General features: G+C 40.2%; 1 protein-coding gene across 1 annotated transcript; it reads right to left on the bottom strand.

The window, feature by feature from the left end:
- Positions 1–10254: 10254 nt before the first annotated feature.
- LOC307126646 (uncharacterized protein) lies at positions 10255–23767 on the bottom strand. The gene is made up of 3 exons (XM_079817275.1): positions 23687–23767; positions 22439–22588; positions 10255–12026 (listed from the first exon to the last, which is right to left on the bottom strand). Exons 2-3 carry the CDS (start codon positions 22521–22523, stop codon positions 10642–10644), a joined length of 1470 nt encoding a protein of 489 aa, XP_079673401.1. The 5' UTR covers positions 22524–22588; positions 23687–23767; the 3' UTR covers positions 10255–10641.
- Between the last annotated feature and the right edge of the window lie 2513 nt (positions 23768–26280).

Here is a 26280-nt window from a genome sequence, read left to right on the forward strand (position 1 = left end):
GGGCTCTTTACATCCATATTCAACGAGTCCCTTGCTACATCTGTTGTCCCCACCTCCTTCAAACGATCCTCCATCATCCCTGTACCTAAGATCAGTAAACCCTCTTGCCTAAATGACTATCGTCCAGTGGCTCTCACATCTTTAGTCATGAAGGTCTTTGAGAGACTCATTAAAAACAACATTTGCTCCTCCATTCCTGACACTTTGGACCCTCTTCAGTTTGCCTATCGTCCCAATAGATCGACTGAAGATGCCATTTCTCACGTCCTTCACTCCTGCCTCACTCACATCGACAGCAAAAGTGGGAACTATGTCAGGCTGCTATTTATTGACTATAGCTCAGCCTTTAACACCATAGTTCCCATTAAGCTAACACACAAACTCCTGGATCTAGGCCTGAATTCTTCTCTCTGCCTCTGGATTGAAGATTTCCTCACTGGCAGACCCCAGGCGGTGAGAGTAGGCCAGTTCACCTCCACCTCCATCACCCTGAGTGTTGGAGCTCCACAGGGCTGTGTGCTGAGTCCCCTGCTCTACTCTCTCTACACCCATGACTGTTTGTCCACACACAGCTCCACCTCGATCATCAAGTTTGCTGATGATACTGTTGTCCTGGGTCTCATCTCCAACAACAATGAGACGGCATACTTGGACGAAGTGGAGCAACTGACATCATGGTGCCAGGACAACTGTCTCTCTCTGAATGTTAACAAGACCAAAGAACTGATTGTGGACTTCAGGAAGAGACAGCATCGGTCATACTCCCCTCTCATGATCAGCGGGACACCGGTAGAGAGAGTGAGCAGCTTCAAATACCTGGGTGTGAACATCTCCGAGGATCTGACCTGGACTACACACATCCAGACACAGGTGAAAAAAGCCAGGCAAAGACTGTACCACCTGCGCCAGCTGAGGAAATTCAGGGTTTCACCAGCCATCCTGAAAACTTTCTATCGAGGGGCGATAGAAAGTGTCCTGACTCAGTGCATCACAGCGTGGTACGGGAACAGCACCAGTCACGACTGCAAAGCCCTGCAAAGAGTGGTGCGCTTATCCGAGCGCATCTCAGGCTCAGCTCTCCCGTCTCTGCAGGACATCTTCACCAAACGCTGCAGAGGTAGAGCTACTAAAATCATCAGAGACATTAATCACCCTGCAAACTCTCACTTCACCCTGCTGCCATCTGGTAAGCGCTTCCGTAGCCTGATGGCAAAGACTGAAAGACTCAGGAGGAGTTTCTTCCCCCAGGCCATCAGACTCCTGAACTCAGTCACGTGACTCACTTCACCCCCGCACACGCATAAACATACGGTCTTCAACATTAACATCCACATACTGCAATTGCACTGCACTTTACGTCCCTATTGTTACTGCGTAACAACCTGTAATAAACCTTGCACATTATACTTCTTTATATATACATATTATATATTTTATGTTAACCACTTATTTTTAAGTCTACAGTTTATCTCACTTATCATATCCACATATTTTTTATATTTTTATTTTTATCTTATTTCCTATTTTTATCTTTTACTTGATTTATTTATAATTCTACTTATGTTAATACTTTTTATTCTAATTTTATTCTATTTCTATTTAATTTCTTGTAACTGTTATTTGCACTGTCCATGGAGCGGACCTGTTTACATTTCACTGCCAGTTGTATATTGTGTATATAACTGTGTATGTGACAAATAAAACTCTTGAATCTTGAATCTTGAATCTTGAACATTGTATTTCTCTTACTTTTTAGACTGTTGGTGATTGCATCCTAGAGGAGGGCCTCTTTTATGTTGCTGGCTGGGTAGTCCGAATGCTTCATCAGGATGCAACAGTGAGGGCATGTCCTCGCTGTGAAATCCTGCTGTTGGGTCCTAGACACCAGGACCACAGATATGCCACGAGCGCCGAGCACCCTTTCCTGACGGCTAAAAAATATACACCGGCCGCCAACCTGATGAGGCCGTCAGATGAGTATTTTGAGGCCATCCAGCTGTTGGAGGGGGAGTTCGCAAGAAGCATCAACAGTTTCTGGCCTCACTCCAACATCACCAACAATTTGGAGATGACTCTAGAGAATCTTGGAGCTTTCAATAGCCTCCTCAGCACCCATCCTGAACATGCCAGCCTCATACAATCGATCTCCATCAAGAAATTTGTGATGTGCAGGCTGGGTGCTGAAATTAGACAGAGAAACAGGGCTCTGAGCTACAACAAATTAACAGCTGACAGGAAACTGTCTACATTTACATCATAGGTCGTTTAAATCTTTAAATGTTAAGTAGTTATACTACTTATAATTATAATACCTATATATATATATATATATATATATATATATATATATATATATATATATATATATATATATATATATAATACTAGTAATAGTAGTTCATGAAATTCTGGTGTTTGTTCCACAAGCTTTACACGTATAATACATGTGTAATATCATCCATCATGTGTGCGGTCTTTTCTTTTTCCACACTTTCACCACATTCTCTGCTTTCACTCACTAATCTTCAGTGGCTGAATTCGCCATCGTGTATCGACTAACGTTAGATACATAGCTGATAGCAAAATGTATAATAAGGGTTGTTAGCCAGCTGATGGCTAGCTGACAGCCTACGACCATTAATAGCTGATAGCTAGTAAGCTAATATGGCCTGACAGCCAGCTGATGGATAACTGATAGCCAGCTAACGTTACGTCGCCAAACATCCAACGACCATTGTGTGTTTTCGGCGTGGTCTTTCAAAACAACAAAACAAAAACTCTTCTAGCACGTGTATTTACCTGTGTCAGCTGTGTTGTCGATGCCTCGAGAGAAAGGAAAGTGCAGAGCACGAAAGCACCAGAGCTGTTAAAGTTAAATAATTAAATTTTCAACGGCTCTGGAACGCACCATAGACAATCTCTGAAAGCACCAAAGTGACTGAAGGATTGCCGTAAAACAGTATCTCTGGTCGTACAATGTGTATGACGTCATTGACATTTTAAAAGACTTTTTAAAGCAAATAAGTGACTCTAAAAAATCTAACACCCAGCAATGTGTAATTTCTTTGCATCTCCTTTCGAATACAACATTCAAATTACTAGACAAAAAATTATATCCTGAGAAAAGTGGATTTTGAGGGGTATACCGCCATTGACCTCCATTCATTCTGCACTCGTCTTGTGAGCGCCCTCATATGGAATCAGAGTGGAACTGCAACCAGTCCAGAAGCCGGAAGTGTAGTGAGAGTGAAACTTCTCGCCATATTAGACATTCTCTGGTAACCCTTTAAAATTATTTTTAAAGGGTTTTTTTAAAGGGATTTTTAAAGTACTATTAAGCAAAGGAGAGACTGTTCAAGAAATATCTTGACCTGCACCAGGATCTGCATCGGCTCCCTGTTCAGAGGAGTTGCCAATTTTTTTTTTCTGTACCAGTGCATGTTCAAAAAAAGACTTCATCATCAAGTTAGGTGTGAGTTACAAGAGTGGTGCCAATATCAAGTCAAGTCAACTTTATTTATATAGTGCTTTTAACAATGCAGATTGTTTTAAAGCAGCTTCACAGTGTTAAACAGGAAAATAATGCAACAGAATTTTATTCAGCCGTATAGCCTTTCTGGAGAAAACGGTGATGTCACTAGTTCATTTCAATTATCATACAGTGACAATGTGGGCTTTAGATCAGTAATTTAGTTTATATGGTTAATTTAGTTTAATACCAGGCTCAGTCGGAGTTCTCCAGTCGAGGTGCCAGTTCTCAATTAAGAAACAGCGTATGATTATTATTCTGACAACTTTACAGGTCAGAGTTCATAAAAGATCGGAATGTTCGAAAGATCGGAGGCAACACGCCGGAGACGGGTTTTATTGAGGATGACATATCGATTTAACAATTATTAAATAGGAATATTCGAACAATCGGAGCCATCACGCCGGAGACGGGTTTATTGAGGATGCCGTGTCTGCAGACACTTCAGGGTCATGCATTGGTCTTGTCTGGGCGCAGGTCCACCATCTGAACTGGAAACGGCCTAGATCCGGCTGACGGCAGTAGACCTCGGGATAAAACAGAGACTGACATTAGTGTAGATGCCATTCTTCTGATGATGTAACGAGTACATCAGGTGTTATGGGAAGTGTTGATAACAATATCAGCAGCTTGCTCACAGGAGTGGACAGTCTTTGTGAACACCTCCGTTCACTGGACTACTGTTTTGACACAGTGTTTGAGGAGCTCTTGGATCCTAGTGTTCTTGACTAAATGATTAAGCTTAAATTCTTTGGAGAAGCCAAGAAGGCAGTCTGTCTGAAGAGACAGAAAATAGCACTGACAACACATGTCCCGTTTTCAGTCTTAGTCACATTAGTTGACTCGCAAAAGCAGATCACACTGTCTGTACATGAGCCCATAATCCATTACTTCAGTCGTCTTGGGAGAGTTATGGTCACTTATAATTCAACTACCAGAACTTGGCACTGCCCCTGTGCAAAGCCCCAGATGATGTCTTGCTCTCATAAAAACATTGCCAAATGGCACTCGTTTCAAACAAATAAGCAGTTATTTGAATCAGAGAAACCAATTGAAGCAATAGACTCCTCAGTTCCACAGCTCTCAGAAGACCTCACCCACGCTCCCGTTTGACCTGCACCGCACTGTGAAGTATATTTACTCTAAGAAGAAAATTCCATCTACTCCTTTAAAAGAAGTAGCCCAACCAAAAACAATACCTGAGTTTCCATCAAGTTTGCTTCCTGTGGAAAGCAGCTGTATGGTGTGTGATGGAAATACAGCACTTGGAACGCCAGTATTAACAACAAGAAATGCCAAAATTGTCATCATGACGAGTGTAATTAATGGTAATTTTACATAAATTAGAATATAATTATTTTAGAATTAAAGACATGTGCTTGCTGTCTTAATGAATACAGCTGTTCTTCAATATTTCCCTTTGTAGCAGTTTCAACTTACACTCGAAGATGCCCAGGTTGCCATATGATATACAGATACCAAGAATGGCATGATGGACTCCACAATTTTAACGACTACATTTTTCTGAGTCTTGAGCTCTGTCTTTATCTTAGACACAGTTTACAGGTTTGTTAAATGACGCATTCAAAAATGAAAATGGTTTCAGTAAGCCAAAAACTCAAACACCCCTCCATTCCACTTTATCTGTTCCAGAGTCGCGTTTCTGTCTCCAGGATCATTGATGCTTTGGAAAGCCTTCGGGTGTGAAATACCCAAATCGAGACGCTGTACTCCAAGCTTACTCACTCCAGGAATTATATTTGATGTAACCGTGCCATAGTATTTGGGACAATGAAGGCTAGTTGGTTTTACATAAAGTTTGAAATATCATTGCTGACAGACTTACATGTTTTCGTCAGATGGGGTCTGCAAAATGAAGACACTGCCAGGGAGTCGTACCTGAAGGCCATGCAAGATTTCCATGTGAACTTCAGCATTACAGCATCAGGGCTCATTATCAACCCGGACCTACCATGGCTAGGAGCATCGCCAGATGGTGTGGTGACCTGTGTTTGCCATGGAAGTGGTGTGCTTGAAATAAAATGTCCGTTTAATGCTAATGTCCGTGCTCTCAAGGAATGTGTCAGTGACCCACATTTCTGCCTTTCTGTGACTGCGGAAGGTATGACCCTCAAGCAAGATCATAGTTACATGTACCAACTGCAGGCCCAAATGTGTGTAGCTGAAGTAATGTACAGAGATTTTGTTGTGTGGACACCACAAGAAGTTTTTATGCAACAAGTCCAATTTAATCAATACTTTTTTGATGAGGCCTACACTAGGGTGGAAGAATTCATTAGAACAGGGGTATTACCTGAGCTGTTGGGTAAGTGGTTCACTGTGCAACACCTATCCTCAAGTGCTAACCTTGAGAAGGCACCTGAGGGATGTTACTGTGGAAACCCTGTTGATGACACAGACGTCCTCTCTTGCACATCCGAGCAATGCAAATGAAAGCGCTTCCACAAGTCATGTCTGAAGCTGAGCAGGGTGCCAAAGAGTTGGAAGTGTGTAGAATGCAAAAAGCAAACAAACAAGAAATGAAGTTGGCAAAGCAAGGTAGCTTTATTTGTATAGCACATATCAGCAACATTATAGAGCGGTTAAAAAATTAAAACAGATAAAATAAAAATAAAAAGTTACAGTGCAGTATAAGAAATTAAACATTAAAGAGCAGTTAAAAACAATTACAAATATAAAAGCAGATAAAATACAAGATTTTCTTTAAGAAAATGCATCTACACTCATGTTTAACAAACATTAAATAAATGGCAAAACTGAAATTATACTTAAACCTGTTGTACAGGCTCTGCACTACTGTGCCATCAATGCCACAGTGCCAGTACTGCAGCGGTTCAATGGAGGGGAGGACACTCGGCCATACTTCAGGCTGGGCAGAGAGGCCATGTAGCAGCTGATGGTGGGCCTGAAGACTGACAGGCAGCATGGATGGGGCCCGACCCTGGAGAAACTCGTGTTCCTGTTCTGGCTGGCAACTGGTTCAGCCTACAGAGTTGTCTCCAGGGTCTTTAGCATGCTTCTTCCCACAGTGCACAGAGTTGTCCACAAGATGGTGGATGAGGTGGTGGCTGTGCTCCCCCAAATTGTCCACTTCCCTCGCACACAGGAGGAGCTCCAAGTGGTTGGGGATGGTTTTGCTCACTTGGCTAATCACCAAGCATTTGGCAAGGCAGCAGGGGCAGTAGACGGCTGTCACATAAGAATAAAATGTCCCGGCGGCCCTGATGGTCACGATTACAACAACAGAAAGGTCTTCCCTTCAGTGGTGCTCCAGGCAGTCTGACCATCAGGGTCGCTTTATTGACATCTTTGTGGGTTACCCAGGAAGTGTGCATGATGCAAGCATCCTCAAGAACAGCCCCATCTACACTAGGGGGACTTACCCTCTGCCTGGGTATTTTCTCCTAGCTGACGGTGGCTACCCATGTCTACAGGAACCCCTAGCCCTTATCACACCATATAAGAGGCCAGTGAGAGGCATGGCAGAGCAAAGGTTCAACTATCATCATTCCAAAGGTTGCACAATCATTGAGCGTGCATTTGGAATGATGAAAACCCGCTTCAGGTGCATCTTTTTAGAAGCACTTGAAGTATGATCACTGTTTGTCCCTAAGGTAATAAATCATTGCAATACTTCTGTGGTAAATTTCTTAATCAAATCATAGTATCATACTCAAAATAACAGTTAATGCTTAACAACTGCTAAAGTCACACTATCTTCTATGTTTTTTTTTTTCATATCTAAACAGTCTTGTATCCTTTTGCTCTGCCTTGTGCACAGGTGGTGACAGCATGTGTAATTTTGCACAACATTTGTGTTGGTGTCGGGGATGTGCTGGAAGAGGTTGCGGAGGAGGACGACAACCACCCACTTGTGGAGCTTGATGGTGGGGAGAGCCGGAGTGGAGCTGCTTGGCGGGCTGTGCTGACCAACGAGGTGTCTGCACTCCACGAGGCACCACTTGACCATGACTATTTTTGCCAGGTGAATAATTAAGTGTGGACAATGAATGACCTGCTGCCCTTATATCAAAGTACATACAACACCACCATTGGTAAACACCCATACAGTCAAGAAGGTAAATGAATAAAATATACTTAATGTACCAGTGATGTACTGTATTATGGTCTTTACTGACCATGAAAGTACATTAAGTATATTTTATTTACCTTCAGTGACACAATATTAAATATACTGCAACTGTTGTAGAATCAATTATCATCTTACATGACAGATTGGATTACCACTGGACTAACCTAAACATTCTTCTTCTGTCTGCAGCCTTGAAGCAACAACAGCAGCAGCACCGGCGGTGCTGTAGTCAGTGTGGCTGATGGCCGCTTGTGTTCTTCTCTTGTTGTATATAGTTGTAAATGTTTAAGTTGTTGTATATAGTTGTAGATATGAGAATGTTGTTTAAATGAATTTGTTGCTTCATGTATATAGTTATAAATAACTATATATAGTCTAAATAAATTATTTTTATGTGACAAAGATGAAATTAATGCTTTTTGTAGAGCTTAGAGTACCGAATCACAAAACAATATAAATAAGTTGTAAATAAGGGTGAAGATATTGTTCAATACATTGTTTTGTTTTTCTATTGCAGTCTAAAGAACAAGGTTTTTTAAAAAAAGGATATAGTTTATATTAAATCATTAAGGAGCAAAGACAAAACCAGTTCAATTTAATTTACTTTATTTTTCCGCCAACCTCTCCGACAGCAATAAAAATTGGTTTGACCTCTCTCTGGCCTCTGCCTCCTTCTGGTATTTAATATCCTCCTTTAGTAGCTGTAGGATTGGATCCTCTCGTTCCTTTCTCCTCTGTGCCCTGCTCTCTCTTTGCTCCTGTCTCTCACTCTCTCCTCCTCATCCTCGCCTCTCCCTTCATCTACCTCTTGTGCAGTGCTTGGCCCTGGTTTTTCCTCTTGGATTGAGGCAATAAGGCAAGGGGGCGAGACTGCTGCAGACTGTCCTAATGCCTCGTCCATGAGGGCAAACCAGGGCCAATTTCCTGCCGTCGCCTTGCCATCCTCTGTCCCTTGACCAAGTTAATTGTTAAATGATAGGTCCAGTAGCCATCAATAACGTAATTTGTATATATTTGTATAATTTATAATATCAATACAGTAGTAATTTGTACTGGCATTTAAACGTTAAAGGGTTAGTTCACCCAAAAATGAAAATTCTGTCATTAATTACTCACCCTCATGTCGTTCGACAGCCGTAAGACCTCCGTTCATATTCGGAATAGAAATGAAGATATTTTTGTTGAAAGCTGGTGGCTGAGAAAGGCTTCAGATAGGCCTCCATTGGCATTCTGTACACTTATACTCCCAAGACCGATAAAAAGCACTTAAAATGTCGTTACAAAGTCCATCTCACCACAGTGACTCTACAATAATCTTACGATGCGACGACAATAGTTTTTGTGCAAAATCAAAATAACACCTTTTTCCAACTTGTTACTGCCTTCCGTGTGTGCCTCCACGACGCATGCGCGAGAATATGACGCAGATGCGGGGTTCGGGAATCCATGAAATGCACACTTTAACCCCATTTTGAGCACTACGCCGAGACCTAAAGCGCGATCAATGTAGAATCCAACAGCTTAGACACGCGCATCTTCCTCCTTTTTTTTGCGCACAAAAACTATTGTCGTCGCATCGTAAGATTATTGTAGAGTCACTGTGGTGAGATGGACTTTTGTAACAACATTTTAAGTGCCTTTTATCGGTCTTGGGAGTATAAGTGTACTGAATGCCAATAGAGGCCTATCTGAAGCCTTTCTCAGCCACCAGCTTTCAACAAAAATATCTTCATTTTTGTCTGAAGATGAACGGAGGTCTTACGGGTCTCGAACGACATGAGGGTGAGTAATTAATGACAGAATTTTCATTTTTGGGTGAATTAACCCTTTAAACTTTACTTATATTCACTACGGTTATAACAAATGTTTGGTAACGTAAATATACTTGCACTTGAAAGCATATTGCCCCGTTAACGCGCCGACTCCGCCAACGTCAGACATTTTGTATTTTTTTAACAAGAAAGCTGCGCGCATAGGATTGGGGTTGATTTGAGAGTGCGAAGTCTACACATATGCATCCTTTCCTGTATATGGCATATTTTTCGAACGAAGGACTCAGACCTTGGTTGAAATTCCGAGGATCTTTAACATTGGAACAGTCCTTCGACGGATGTCGATGACGTAGCATCCTCAAAATTCTGGCTTCCGAGGATCCTTCCTTGACATTGAGAAACGCCTCCTGTCGCTCTACGCCAATTACTGCAACAAGAGACAGGTGTTTATCATTTGCACTTGACCCACTCAGCTCGTCTCCTGATTATCTCTCCCGTCACAGACCTCGCTAGACCACGCCCCCCTCGCCACAAACTGTCTGAAATATTGTTTCTTTTGCTGAAATAGCATTCATTTTATTTTCAGTGTGCATACCCAATCCTAAGTGGACATCTTAGAAGACTAACTGTTTCTATAGCAAACGTGACTTTACTGATTAGCGATGGGCTCTTATTTCAAAGACAGGTCTTCCTTTAATAGAGCTTTATTTTGTAGTAAGTAATGAATATGCTTTATCGGAGTAAGGCCCTGTCCCAAATGGCACACTTCGTGTGTACTTTCTTTCTTGTGGACTTACAATGGCCACTGCGTGCGCATATCTGTAAAGCATATTGCATTTGTCATTTTAGGTCTCAGAAGTGTGCTCGCGAGCGCCCACTTTGAGGTCAATATGTGCCCTCGATGCGCACTTCTGCCGAGCCCGCACTGGTGCGGGTTACACAGCGGACTTCTTCCCAGCAGTCAAAGCGACATTACGTCGTGAAAGTGCGGACTCAGAGGAAGACCGTGAGGGTTGAGGGTGCCATTTGGGACAGGGCCTAAAAGTATGCATTTTTCAGTAAAAGTTGACAGAAATATGAAAACAAGCAAATTACAGATTCTCCCCAAAAAAATATTCCTATAACAAAGTATTATTACTTCGTTACATTACACCACTGGTGCAGTGAAACTCTTTCCACAGTCAAGTCGCCTTTATTTTTTATAGCGCTATATACAAAAGAGAGTTTCAAAGCAGCTTTAAAGTGATAACAGGAAAATTATGCAGGTATAAGGCTTCTCTCTGGTGTGACTTCTCATGTGTTTTGAGGTTTCCTTTTTGATTGAAACTCTTTCCACACTGTTGGCAGATGAACAAGCTGTCTCCAGTGTGAATTCCCATGTGCCTGTTAAGGGATCCTTTTTGGGTGAAGCTCTTTCCACATAGTTGGCAGGGGTAAGAGCTCTCTCCAGTGTGAATTCCCATGTGGATTTTAAGGTTACATTTTTGAGTAAAGCTCTTTCCACACAGTTGGCAAGTGAAAGGCTTTTCTCCAGTGTGATTTCTCATGTGGGTTTCAAGGGATTTTTTAGATGTGAAACTCTTTCCACACTGAGGGCACGGGTAAAGCTTCTCTCCATTGTGAAGTCTCATGTGTATCTTAAGGTTTCCTTTTTGAGTAAAGCTCTTTCCACATTGTTGGCAAGTGAAAGATCTCTCTCCATTGTGAAGTCTCGTGTGGATTTTAAGGTTTCCTTTTTGAGTGAAGCTCTTTCCACACTGTTGGCAAGCGTAAGAGCTCTCTCCAGTGTGAAGTCTCATGTGGATTTTAAGGTTTCCTTTTTGACTGAAACTCTTTCCACATTGTTGGCAGGTGAACGAGCTCCCTCCAGTGTGAAGTCTCATGTGCCTGTTAAGGGTTCCTTTTTGAGTGAAACTCTTTCCACACTGTTGGCAGGTGTAAGAGGTCTCTCCAGTGTGTATTTCCATGTGAATTTTAAGGTTTCCTTTTTGAGTGAAGCTCTTTCCACACAGTTGGCAGGTGAAAGGACTCTCTCCAGTGTGATTTCTCATGTGGGCTTCAAGGGATTTTTTATATGTGAAACTCTTTCCGCACTGAGTGCATGTGTAAGGCTTCTCTCCAGTGTGAATTCTCATGTGGAGTTTAAGGTTTCCTTTTTCAGGGAAACTCTTTCCACACTGATGACATATAAAACAATTCTCTCTCGAATGAATCTTCATGTGGTTTTTAAAGTGTACTTTACGTGTAAATCTCTTGTCACACTGATCACATCTGAATGGCTTTTTTCCACTGTGACTGTTCATGTGATACTTAAGGTTTAGTGCTGCCGTGAAACTCTTTCCACAAAGTCTGCATGTATAAGGCTTATCTCCACTGTGAATTCGCATGTGTTTCTTAAGGTTCCCTTTTTGAGTGAAGCTCTTTCCACACTGTTGGCAGGTGAAATAACTTTCAGTTCCTGTCTTTAGAGCTGTTTTTCGTGAGGAAATCTTGTCAGTCTGTGAGCAACTAAATGATTTTCCTCGAGTTATTAAAGCATGACGTTCCGGATACTGATTTTTCTCTTCCATTTCATTCAGGACTTCACTCTCCTCTTTCAGTGGCATCAGGTCTAAGGTGAAAAAAGACAGATACAAGTTAACCCCAGTTTTCTGGCACAAAGCAACAAGACATCAAAATATTTAGATATGTAAAGCATCAAAACCAACATAAAAGCATCAAAACCAAAAATGTGTATGCTAGATCCCATAACTACTAAGCTACTGAAAGAGGTGTTTCCTCAGCACCTCGTAAATATTGTCAAATCTTTGCTTTGTTTAGGATATATACCAAAAACTTTTAAAATTACAGTTATCAAACTCTTTATCCCCCCAAAAAGAAGGGGAAAAAAGGGCTACATTTTAATGGTCCCTTTTATACATTTTGTTGACTAGAAAGTTGAACCTACATGTCTATTAACTCTTATTAGAGTATTAGTACAGTATTAGTAGGGATGGGGTTAGAAAAACTTGACATGTACTTGCAAAGTTACTTATAATCAGTAAAACCTTTGTCGAGGGACCATCAAAATAAAGTGTTCGCATTTAAAACAAAACAACCCCCCCCCCCCCCCCACCACCACCACCTTCTCGTGGACAGCTTGAGAATTATGTTGACATTTGTGGACAAGCATTAGCATTGGTCAGCTCCCATCTATCCGACCGCTACAACTTTGCTAGTGTACATGAAGAAATACCTCATCAAATCACAAGTATGGAGTGCCACAGGACTCAGTATTGGGTCCTCTGCTTTTCTCATTGAAGAGTATATTAATGATATAAAAGATTGGATGGCACGTTAATTTCTTTTATTAAATTCTGCCAAAACAGAAAAAAATAATTATTGGATCAAAAACCTCTGCACAAAAGATTCTAGATCTTGAAGGATTTACTTTTATGTGGTTATCTACAGTTAAGAGCCCAAGTGTTGTGTTCATAGTAATTTGTGATGTGATCTACGAAAACCCAACACATGGTGAAATTTTACCTTTTACAGCTTTTGATACCATATGAAAGCTGGGACCAAGCTCTTTTCAAATAAATTTTCATTTCATGGCTTGTCTGAAACAGAAGTTATGGTTATCTAAAGTCGGCTGATCACTATGATTTTTAGGAACGGAATTTTGAGAAAAACAGGTTTAAATAACCGCCACCCCTTTTTCCGCATAGAAATGAAAATGCACTATCCAACTTTAAATGGCTGTAATTCAAACATGCTTTGGAATATAGACCTACGGTTGGTCTTGTTTTAAGGAAGACACTTGGCAGATTATTGTAGATGTCAAATAAATTATGAAAGTAAAATAGAAAAAAAAGTTATAAAAGTTTAATTTTATGAAAATGTAAAAATATATATTTTATAATATGTATTTTACAAAACAAAATTACTCTAAAACTACAAGACAATCAAAGCCAGAAATATGAACAAGTTGTGTTCAAAGTTTTAAGTTGATATATATATATAAAAAATAGCTTTCAGTTAGTTTGTTTGGGCGCAGTACCAAACTTTTCCTCTAGATGACATCCAAGCTCCATTACTAACCATATAAGGGTGCCTTTTTCCATATGGAAACCATTTCCATATGGTTTGAGTGATCTGAATAGGGTTGGGTATCGTTTGGGTTTTTTTCGATTCCGGTGCCAAACCGATACTTTTAAAACTGTTCCGGTGCCTAAACGGTGCCTGAACCGATACTTAAAAAAAAAAAAAAGGCCACAAAACGAGGTGGACGACATTAAATGGCTTTTTATTTATTTATTTTTTATTTAAATTGAACCATTTATTAAAAGTTTAATGTATACTTAAATGTATGAATATAAATAAATACAAAACACAATTTACTTATTTACAAATTATAATTTACTTATTTACAAATTCACAGTAAAACCTAAGCCACCTAACCCAACTACAACAAGCCTAATATAAATCTAAATAACAGTTACAGTAGTAACAGCAGTCGTCTGTATTCTTGCTCTGCTACAAACCAGCTTCGAGCTTCAGCTTTATTTTGAAATATGATCATATTCTCTGGCTAAATATTTTAGAACGCATCGCCTTATTGTTTCCATGGCGACGCGTCATGTTTCTCACATGACACACAGCAGCCGCAATAGCGCTGACAGCTCAGCTGTATCGGGTTTATTTAGCTTTTTCTTTTTATTCAAAATATTCACAAACTTCTTAACTGTGTCACGAACTATCTGATGTTCAAATGTGTGAGTGAATGTGTGTTAGTTGATCTATAAAGCGCAATGGGCGGCGCCATGTTAGTTTATGCCTCAGAATCGGATCTATCGGATTTACAACACTTGAGTTAATTCTCGTCTCACGAAATACATGAAAGTAAGTGACCAGTGAACTGGAAGAAGAATAGAGTAAACAATATAGTTACTATATAATGTGCATGTATGTATCTGATGTGAATAAAACATGTAACGTTAGTCAAATTATAACCGTCTGAAAGGATTGTCATTGCCGCTTTCATAGACATCAGTGTGTGTTTTTTGCTAGCTCTACTTATGAGCATTTAAATGTCTGAAACCTGGAATAAACATGATGTGGTTGAAAACACTGAATAGTTGTCATGAGTTGTGATGTGACCAGCGCTGAGCGTCTGTCTCTGGCTCGGTGCAGCCAAAGCATGCGAAAGCACGTTTGAATTTTGGCACCGAAATGAGGAACCGAAATCTGCGTTCTGATTCGGTCCGGTACATACCGGTTATAATTACCGGTGCCATATTGGAACCGGATTTCGGTACCCAACCCTAGATCTGAACCATATTTTTTCCATAATTTTCCATACATTTTATGAAGTAGACATCCTATTCAGAAGTAGTATAGGCAGTTTAGCAGTATTTGATTTGAATTCAACCTCTAATAAATATAAAAGAACATGTGCATTATAGATCACTGCTGCATCTCAAATGGCAAATCTATATATTTTTTTCCCTTTATATTTAAAACATTTCCAGAACTTTATCTCAAAAAATTGACTGGATGTTATATTTTGAACTCTTGGCATGAAAACAAATTGGTAGTCTACAAATCTTTATTTTTTTTCTGTGTGTATCGCCATTTCAAAATAAAGGTCTGAACTGAATATGAAAATATGAAAACTAGAATCAGATGCATCTCTACACAATGGGACTAGCTAACTAGCTAACGTTACTCTGAAGAGAACAGAAATTTAGTAAGTAGTGAAATACGTTTTCTATTGTTTATCATAGGCTGTCTCTGAACTTGTGATCACCTGTTGTATGTTTAGATCGCACAGCTAGTGTACATTTTTAGAATAGCAAGCACAGCGCACCTGCAGCATAGCTAAACTAACTCCTCTTCAGTAACTTCCTCATCCGATCCTTCATCTCTGGATGTGAAATAATCCATTATATGATCGTTTAGGGCACTGACATCACCAGGTTTAAGCAGGTTTAGGCGAGCGAGATCACAAAAGCGATCAGTTACCTCAGACTCTGTTGTTCTCTTGTGCTCTGCCATCTCACGATACGATAACGTTGTATTAAATAAAAACTTTGCGTGCCGTAATTTACACAGGACTAGAGGGAAATGTGCTTTGATAAACCTTGTGATGGGTGAACTGTCTTTGTGGTGTTAAGAGAGCGAAAACTGGCCGTTTTTTTTTCTTGCACCTCCGCCAGGCATGATCTAAATAAACATTAGAGAAAGACGCAGTCTTTCCAGCTTGCCGCTATAAATCGCAATTTTTCTGCTCTAAACAAGTGATTTTTGCCAAGATATTTTTAGAAATGATAGACAAGATGTTTTAGAATAATAATTTAATGAAAACTCAATTTTGACCAAAAAAATTGACATTTAACTTATTCTTCGACTTTGCTGAAAACGTTCCAGCGCGACATCCGACAGGTTTTCCTAGATCGCATCACATCTATTGTTTGTAGAACGTCTCTGAATACTATCGTAACCTCGGTTCCCTGAGAGGCGGGAACGAGACATTGCATCAGCTTGATGCTGCAGGAACTCCTCTCCTCCACTTTTCTGAAACCTTATAGATAATGACAATAAAATTAACCGGCCAATTGTTGCGACGTAGGCAAATACTGACAAGCCTGCGGGGCAGTATAAAATTCCTCTGCTTAGAGACTGCCCGTCCCTTTAAACAGCCACCGTAGCATAAAGAGCTGGTCTGACTATAGAGAAGTGGCTGAGCAGTTCACATACATCCACAAAGCCCTGACAGGGCAAACAGTACTCTGAGAGTTGTTTATGTACGAGACCACAGACATGTTGTCGGTGCAAATCAGCACATGTTGCTGCTCCAACTGCAGCAGAAAAGCTTCCAGAGCTAAGGACACCGCTACGGCGACGGTCTCCTCGATGGGGGGTATGCGCACATAACCGTGGGCTTCCGCACAGTCCACGTGGGAGAAGAGAGACTGAGTGCGAGCGTGGATGTGTGCAGATTTGGGTGCAGACCACGACTTCAACTCATGGACGTCCGGGGGAAAAAAGTATTTTCTTCCTCAAAGCGGCCTGGCGATGGCCCAACTGGAAGTACCAGAAGTTGAGTTTATCCCTGGCAGTTTCCTCTGGAGCATCCCAGTTAAGGTTGAGTTGCTTAACAGCTTTTGCAAGGACCCTAGCGAGGTGCGTGGCAGGCCCTTCTGAACTTTATGTGGAACTCACTTGATAGCGGCGCAACTTGGTGGGCATTCTCCTGGAAATTTCTCTGCGTGAGAAATACAAGGTGTGGGGTGTGAGCGTGTGAACGGGTTGAAATGCGTGTGTCTCACGCCCAATGCGTGAGACTTGAGAGCCCTGAAGCTATCGAATGCTGTGAAGAGAGAAGTTTCTTCTGTTGCGTCTTCGATGATGGCAGCAGCTTGATGTCACTCCATGGCATTTTATACTGCCTGCAGGCTTGTCAGTATTTGCCTGCATTAGCATACTTCGCGACAACTGGCCAGTTAATTGTACCGCAGTTATCCTATAAGGTTTCAAAAAAGTGGAGAAGGGGAGGAGTTCCTGAAGTGCCAAGCTGACGCAATGCTGAAGTGACCTCTCTCGAAAGGGAACAGCCTTCTTCCACCTTAAAAAAGTTTAAGACATAGATAATGTTTGCATGAAAACTTGCCAAGACAGATATTTTATAATACTATAATTCTGTGTATGTGGATACATCGGGATTGCGCTGTCTGATGCATCTTGCGCAAGTGTCCATTTCATAGAGAAAGGATTATAACAAAGACACCTAGTCTAAAATGACTGATGCTGTGGTGGCTGCCATAAACAAGTACTTTTAGGAGTATATTTTTAAGTCTGTCATTTTACTTGTACTTAAGTAATTTACTTCCTACTTGAACAATCCCAATCCTTTAATGACCATGCCGACAATATTTGAATTAATATTCTAACATTTGACCGGCATTTCAGTAGCCAATAAAGATATCCGAGCGCAAGCGGACCAATAAAAAACCTGATATTTGGACTGAAAAAAAGCACCCGCTGCAGCAGATTCTGAAGAGCGGATCATAACCGCACAGTGAAGGAGCCCAGAGTGATTTATGGACTGAAGGTTTGGAGGGACAAACTACGTGGTAGTGTTGGCAAAAATATAGATATTTTTAAACATCTCGATACGGAAACATCTGGCACTGGAAATGCATAAATTCGATTCACAAACCACTCAGAGTATAACGTCACGGGTTTCCATCTCTCATTTACTGCAGTATCGATACACAGATCGCAGCTGAGCATTCTCATTCTCTCCTCTCTAACAGAGTTTGACACACACTCGTCTTTTGTCCCTCGTTTTTTCCCCGCTCAGGATTAGGGATGTTAACGATTAATCGACAAACGATTAATTGTCGATAATACATTTACTCAATAAAACGTAACTATCCTCGATTAAGGTCATGCACGTGCGTGCTGCTCAACGGCAAAATGGGCGCAAGGAGAAATGAAGTAAGTGTGCCGGAGTTATGTTTGGGACAATTTTACAGCTGGAGTTACACCTTTAACATGACTGTGTGTGTGCATGTGCATTCGCAGCCTTTTGTTTTGTGCAAATGCAAGTTGCAATACTGTGTTTATTATGTGTACATTTACATTTATGTATTTGGCAGACGCTTTTATCCAAAGTAGAGCCCTGCGCGGGACTGTTTTCTACATCCCGCTCCCGCCCGCACCCGCCGAATTTCTGACCATTACCGCCCGCTCCCGCAACGTATGTGTTACACTCCCGCCCGCTCCCGCAATATGTATGTCCACTCCCGCCCGCACCCGCAAAACTCTGAGAATTTATTCCCGCACAATAATAGAGATGCATTGACTTTGTGTCTTCTCCCGTCCCGCAGGAAGAAAAAAAAACACGTATTTGTATTGATATTATTAAAGAGATTCATGGGGTTGTTTGTTTCGTTTCCCTGGCCTGCATGTGAAAAAAAAAGAAGACAAATACATTCAAATATAATTTCGTTTTTATCAAAAACTTTGCACATAAAAATAGACTGCTTTGCAAAACAGAAAACAGAAAAACAGATTGAGAAACAAAAAACAGATCCCAATTCGTCGGTCAGTTCCGACGTACGTCGAACGTGACCGACTGAAAGGAAACCTGAGAAAACATGCTTCAACAGAACGTAATGTGAACACAAAATAGCAAACGGACATTTAGAAACAATCCATTTCCACTCACTAAACTTCTATGTATTGTTTGTCAAAAACACCAAACAGTCAACTTGACCTGCAGGGATCTATGTATTTGCCAGCTGCGCAATATGTGGATACATATAACGTTATACCGCATGATTTTGCCTACCAAAACAATTGAGAAACTTCTCCAAATGTCAGACTTTCCTTGCTTAGCTTTTGTGCTGTAAATAATTAGTTTGAGGTTCTTTTCTACATCATCTATTGACATCTTCTCCATCATGTCGTTAGGCAACCTCCCTATCCCGCCGATTCCCGCTGTGTTTTTTATAGCCGCCCATTCCCGCCCGCAGCTAAATTCAAACCGCCCGCTCCCGCGAGATTTACGTTGGGTCCCGCGGGACCCGGCGGGACTCAATCCCAATGCAGCCCTCTAATCCAAAGCAACTTACAGTGCCCTTATTACAGGGACAATCCCCCTGGAGCAACATGGAGTAAAGTGTCTTGCTCAAGGACACAATGGTGGTGACCACTGGGATCGAACCAGAAACCTTCTGCGTATCAGTTCCATGGTTTAACCCACTGGACCACCATCTTACTAGTGTCGGGCTATCTATCGGATTTCTCTCATATAGGATGCATTTGGGTAAGAATGAACACTGTAGTAAAGCGTGTCTGTGATCATCTTCAGCGCATGCAGCTCAAACAGCAATGCACAACTTATAATGACTATGATTGGGACTATCATATTACATAAAACTATAAAGAGAGCAATATTGTAATAAAACATTGTGAATTATTTGGGTTTAGTTGCCCGTTTCATTGCGTAGCTCCGACGACACATTGTTTTAGTCGTAATATTTGATTATTAAATAAGTAATTTAAATAAATAATTAAATCACATCGACTCATTTTACAATCCTACTACTAGCCCTTTATTTAGATTTAAATAACATTCTCATTCATTTGGTGAGGAACATGGCATTTAGAGCGATTCATCGATTGTTCATTTAAATGACAATCGATCATGAGAATTTGTGTACATTTACATCCCATATTGTTGGCAGTGTTGCTGTTTTTAATCATTCCAGCAGGTTTCAAAGTCACACCAAGTGCACACATAAAGCCGTCTGTCAAAGAGCTTTTAAATCCAAAATGGATTTTTTTTCCCCCCACAGTTAAATTGCACTATAAACCATCATATACACACAAAAGTAGACCTATGTCAAATGGCCTGTCTTGGCGTAGGTATTTTATTACTGACTGTTTTCATGTATTTTTTGTAAATGTAATTCAGAGTTAGAAATCAAGCTTCCTTGTGCTGTGTGTGAGCTATTGCAACAAAGTTACCTCTTTGTAAAAACACAAATACATTGAGTGAGCAAACATTTAGGTGAGATTGTAATGGTACTTGATCAATGTAAATAAAAGCCTAATTTAAAATCATCATATTAAGTAAATGTGCCTCATCAGAACAATTGGAATAAACCGCTCTATTTATATGGATTACGGCTGTGTCGTGATATTTGAAGCTTGAAAATAATGATTGCTTAAGCCCCATTCATACTAGGGCTGTGCAATTAATCGAATTTCGATTTCGATTTCGATTTTGCCTCCCAACGATCACCAAAATAGTACAATCGAGAAAAAACGATTATTTTGCCTTGCGTTCTGAATGAAACGCGCATGCGCACATCCGCCCCTCTCGAACCCACAAATCTATCTCAGGTCGTGAGTCTCGTGTGCATATCATCCGCTGGAATTTAAAAACTCGGCGCGAGTAAAGATGGCAGAAGGAGGGCAGTTATAGCAGCGTTTGGTGAGCAAAAAAGGCAAAACCAACTCCGTTGTCTGGGAACAGTTTGGCTTCGAGGAATCAGACGACGAGCAGAAACATGCTAAGATTTTCTACATGGTAGTGGCTGCAACGCAAGGGAACACCACGAATTTGTTTAACCACTTGAAAATTAAACAGAGTGACCCATGACAATCTAATAAAGAAACAAAAACTGACGAGAGCAGGGTTGCCGTGTAAACGTCCTTTTTTCCTTCATATTTTTCAAATAATTCTCTCTTTGTAAACTTTGTTCAATGCATGCGAGATTGCGAGTGCTGCCATATTTTCGAATATGACCAGTCGTTTTCACCGTCATCACCCGGGTTTAGTGCTTTAGGGTTTAGGTTTAGAATGAGAAGCCGCGCGCGCTGTGAGAAAATGTGTCTCTGTGTCATCCGAGAGCGCGCACACGTCTCTCAGCGCGCAAATATTGAGTTCTCTTTCAAGTCTTGCTCTTAAACGGACAAACTCACACAAAACGTATGTCAACATGTCCATCTTGATGAGTATCTTAGCAGACATAGTCTGTATATGCCTTAAGTGAACTTTATACAGTCGATAAAGAAGACGCGAGGTCTTAAAGGGGCAGTAGCCTTTACTGCTGTCTGTTTAATGTCAAACAACAAAAGACAAGGACATCACTCACCGCTCTTGATTGAATAGCTTTTGTAAGTTTAATAGGATTAATCTTTAATTTATGCACTCAAATATGCAATGTTATTTTACATTTGATACATTTCTGTACCTGAAAACTAATGTTAGACGTACATGAAAAGCATAGCCGAACCATATTGTTGATCTTATTTATTTGTGGTTATCATTTTTACGTGAATACTTTTATACTTTGATTCGAATATATGTTATATTATTTATTTTAATAGTTCAAAAAGTACAACAAATGTTACAATTTCAATTGAATTGTTGAAAGGTGTATTTTTAATAAATACAACACATTCCCAAAGTCATGTGAAATAATCGTGTTACATAATCGTGATTTCAATATTGACCAAAATAATCGTGATTATGATTTTTTCCATAATCGAGCAGCCCTAATTCATACTGCCAGTGACAACATCCCATTCATTTTCAATGGAGGGCTGCTGACTTGCGGCGACACTAACGACAGTGACCACTGGCAACAGAATATAGGTGTGTCAAAGAACACAAAACACGTGACAAAAGTTCAGAAATTGCAACTTTATGCAAATGAGCAGCGAATGACAACCAATAGAAGTGAAGACTGTCAGAGGAGCTCACGTCACCGTCTCGAGTGCAGGCAAGACAGCTGAGTTCTGAAGCGATTTCATTGTATGATTTGACTCTAACCACATACATGGATATAATAAAAATGATGCATGGAAATGAAACTGTCTGCATTCTTGGTGAATTTGATTCATACATTGATAGTTTGATGTTTAAATGATGCAGTGAACAGTTTAGCACTGCTACAGTTCAGATTACAGTTTCCTCTGCATTTTGTTGATTAGGGACAAATTTTGTGGTCAAATTCGAATAATGTTTTAGTAATTTTTGAAAGTATGAGTGAGTTTAATTAAATGATAGAATGTTAATTTATTTAATGATTTAATTAGAAATTCCAGTATTGTGACAAACACTAATTCATAAAATTCATCAATAAGGTAATAAAAGTGTTTTGTTGAAATTAACCATTTTCTACGTGGATCTCTGATTTGATTCAATAGTTATTGATAATTCATTAAATATCACCTGGTAAAAAGTTCTCTGTGTAGTTTTTGAGAAGAGAACTTTCTACTTTTACTTAAGTACTTCTTTTAACACCAGAACTTTCATAGAATGATTATCAGCCACTGATCTGTGGCCGATCGATTATAGCATACCTAGCAACATATCATAATAACGGATGCCCAACTTTGAGCAACCCACTCCATGCCAAATAAAACCTTTAATTAGGACCCTCATATTATAGACTTCATTTCTGTAGAGGTAGACATTTGACTGAAGAAAAATGACAGTTCAGCTTTGAAAATGAAACCAACCTGTTTGTTCCTCAGTTTCTTCTTGTTTCACTCTGAATGTTTCTTCAATCTTCATTTCTTCAGTCTCCTCTTTAATAAATGCCATCTTTATAACAGTGTCACGTGGATCTCAGTTGCTTCACCAGGAGTTTTTCTGTGTGTTTGGACACTCTGTTAAGATACAAAATCATTAAAGGAAAGAAAAATGAGACCAAACTAAAATCACTTTATGTGTCTCAATCAGCTCCCTTGTTCAGTAGTCAGCGCACTCGGGTAAGGGAGTCATTCAGTCAGAGAGAATAGCCTTAAATGGCATGAATAGCCAAAACAAACTCAAAACTAACACTAGAAATTAATTAAAACAAAATACATAAATTATATATATTTAGTTGTATTTAAAGCTGCAGTCCGTGACGTTGTGTTCAAAAGTAACTAAATGTATATAATGAGCGAGTACATCGTGAATCCAATTGTCAAACCATGTTTTTGTCTCATCCTGAATTGCCACCGCCGCGGAGTAGCATATAGTAACCTACCTGTGTGAATCGTCATAGACATAAACAGAGAAAAGTAGCTCCGGCAACAATGTTCTTCCGCACGACCCACAGTTTGTTTATTAACCGGCCGCCCGCTAGAGCGGCAAAAGTTACAGACTGCAACTTTAATATGTATATTTCAAAACATTTGCTATTGATGAATAAATGTTGTCATTGTTATCCCAAATTGCACAGCAATGACGAGTGTACAATCGGTGCTCGGTTGACCGAATTCAGTCACTCGTTTTCATTCACTCCTTCAAGTATTAGTGGACCTCCGTGGGAAATACTGATTGAGGGTTTAGGGGGCGATGTCGGATTCAGCCCAGGACCCTTCTAGTGCAAGATTCGCGAGTGAACAGGACACCGAGCGCGCGCAATATCGGAGCAAAAAGGAGAGGTCCATGAGATCGCGCGTCGAGTTTTATGCGAGAGCGAAGGATCCACGCTCGCGTATTACATGGATTTGCTCTCGCGTTACAATAATGTGCTCAAGACATTTGTCGCCATACCAGTGACCGATTTCGTGTTTACGATAAACTGATTCATAGGGAGCAAACGAGAAGCAGCTTTTCTGGTATGCATGTGTGGATGCGATTTACTCACAAAAACAACGTCCATAGACGTTAGATAAGTCAGTACCATATTACATTAAATAGTAATTAATTTATTTCACATAGTCAGTAAGAGCTATACATTTGACTTATCGATTTAAATGCTTAAAAACACAAACCTATCTCCAGCCGAATCACAACAGACGCGGAGTCGCGGCGCAGCCTTATGACGTGACATCACCACTGCAAAATAAAAGTCCGTCTTTATGGCAGTTGGCAAACCAGTTTATGGTGCATATTCTAAGACCTACTTAGGTGTGTGTGTGTGTGTGTGTGTGTGTGTGTGTGTGTGTGTGTGTGTGTGTGTGTGTGTATATATATATATATATATATATATATATATATATATAAACACTCTTGTATCTTTAACAACATCTGCAGTGAAATCTAAGTAATATAGCTTTTATTCTTGTAACCTTCACACTTTTCTAGGCAAACATCCTGATTCATGTTTTCCAATGTTATAAAGTGAATAACCGAGTGAAGAGATACCAATTTCTTATGTATTATGCTATCTTCTCTTTTATCGCGAACACTTCTTTTGTGTACACATCCTTCTACAAGTTCTGTATTAAATTACAATGAAAAAAATTCCGCTGTTTCTACATCAACATTGCAAAAAAAAACAAGAACATTTGCTTATTAAACATAAAGATGAACAGTATTATTATCCCAACCATGCACTTTTTTATTGCCAAGGCACAACAAAGAAATGTGAAATTATTTTTGAATTTGGTGCCTTCTAGACTGAGAAAAGACAGACAATGTATTTTTGTCTCATGTTGATGAAAGACAAAAACTCCCAGAATGCACTTGCTTCGCTGCCCAAAGAGCCCACTCCCTACACCGCCCTAGGCGTCGTTTTGATCTTCATAATACAATAATTTCGTTCAGTTAGAGAATAAACACTACAATTAAAAACTGAACGTGTCTTTTCAATAAAGTGTGAGTGAGCTGAATGAAAGTCACGACACAGACGCAGCAGGAGTCAGATTTTATTCAGCACGAGATGGAAGTAAGAACTGAGGTAAGCGCGGCTGTAATTCTCAGCGCGTGTCCAGTCTAGCGCGTTTTCTAATCGCATATGGAAGCTAAACTTTCATAGGAATTCATTGAAAAGTTGAAACACTCACTTTGCTCTGCACCGCTCCGTTATGAAAGGCCGAGCCGAGCGCATTTACATTCTGTGCGTGAGATCTCTCCCCTGTGGGCGGGTTGAAAACATGCGGAACAGCTCCTTCTACTGGCTGTAGTTTTTAGCCTCTGGCCAAAAAATCCTCTGATGATGCAAAATGACGATATTTGCGTCATCTGAGGAATTTTTCCAGAAATAAGATGCATAATTCTCTCGTCTCAGGGGGATATGAGGGGGGAAAGTACTATAATTCAAATATACTATGGGGTTTCTATTGATACAAAGCTTAATGCTAAATCACTGAAGTTACTCTTTAACATAAACAGGATACAGAAACACCAACTACAAAATAAAGAATATTACAATTTCACCTTTAGCTAAATAAATTAAAAAGCACATGCATATCATCTTAAGAGCTTCAGAGTTATTTGAAAGTGAAATAGGTTGGATGTATCACTCAGTTTAAATTTTTGTAAAAAAATGTGGTCAAAACGCTGCAATTTAAACGCAATTCACAAACGCTTGTGTTGGGCCAAAAGCGAGCGTGCTAGTGTGTGTCAGGGACAGTCGCGTTTTCACTGCCACTTCCAGGGCTTGATCGTGCTTTATCGAGGCAAATCGGTTTTTTGGCCTATCGAATATCTTGGTCCAAAGCGGCCAACTGGGGCTTAAAGGGTAACTAAACTGAAGGGTCAAGGGTCAAGCCAAACATCACTTGTCTCTTCATCAGACACATATCCTTCAAGAATGATATTAAATATTAAATATTTAATCAATATTAAAATAAGAATGAATGATAATCAATGTTATAACAGTGTCCTACATTTGATAAATCAGTTCTCTATATTCAAGGAGTGATTTTGGATATTGTAGTGTTTTAGTTGCTCTGTGCTTTTGAATCCAGCTCTGATGTCTGTGTCAAGATGTGCTGACAGGCAAATGTCCTTGGTGTTTGAAGTGAGAAGAGCTCAGCATGTATTAACTGAATGTCTTCCTAAAGCGACCCCCGGGGTCATCTATGTTACAGCTATGTGACTCTTTTGGGGACTCAAAATGTAACAGAAATGTACCTCTCTGATATACTTTTCTTTCTTTATAGAATAGAATAAAGTCACTTCTGTACTAAATGTAGTATCAGTATGCTTTGGAGAAGTGCTTTGTTGATAGTTAGTTAAGATGTCCCGACCTTGATGGAGACTGTTTTTCTGGGAAACTTTGTGTGTGCGTCTCATGATTCTGTGCAGATCCAGTATTGGAGATGGTCCGTTCTGCAGACGATTCCAGACTTTGAGGCGTCTTTTCTGTGACCTCCGAGGTCATTGAGGATTAATCTGGGCCTGGGCGACATCAAGTCTACGCATTTTTAGAGATATATGCTCCTATCTGTCTACGTGTGGAAAGTTGCTTACAATGCATGTTGTTAGAACCAATCAGAATCATTCCACATGGCAATAATGACGTGTCTAGACCTTGAAAACAGTATAACTGTTCAGAAAATTGTATGTACGTTAGACGGAGGCGGGGAGACTGTTAGAGGAAGCGCGGCCTACGAACTCCTCTTGAAGCTGGCTTCTGCTG

Source organism: Gobio gobio (assembly GCF_949357685.1).
Source record: "Gobio gobio genome assembly, chromosome: 5".
In the NCBI taxonomy this organism is placed as follows: domain Eukaryota; kingdom Metazoa; phylum Chordata; class Actinopteri; order Cypriniformes; family Gobionidae; genus Gobio; species Gobio gobio.

Excerpts from the sequence above, each read along its gene's own strand:
- LOC307126646 (XM_079817275.1), bottom strand. The coding sequence starts at position 22,523 with ATGGCATTTATTAAAGAGGAGACTGAAGAAATGAAGATTGAAGAAACA. Across the intron at positions 12,027-22,438 it reads AGAAACTGAGGAACAAACAG|ACCTGATGCCACTGAAAGAG; the intron begins GTTGGTTTCATT and ends TTTTCACCTTAG.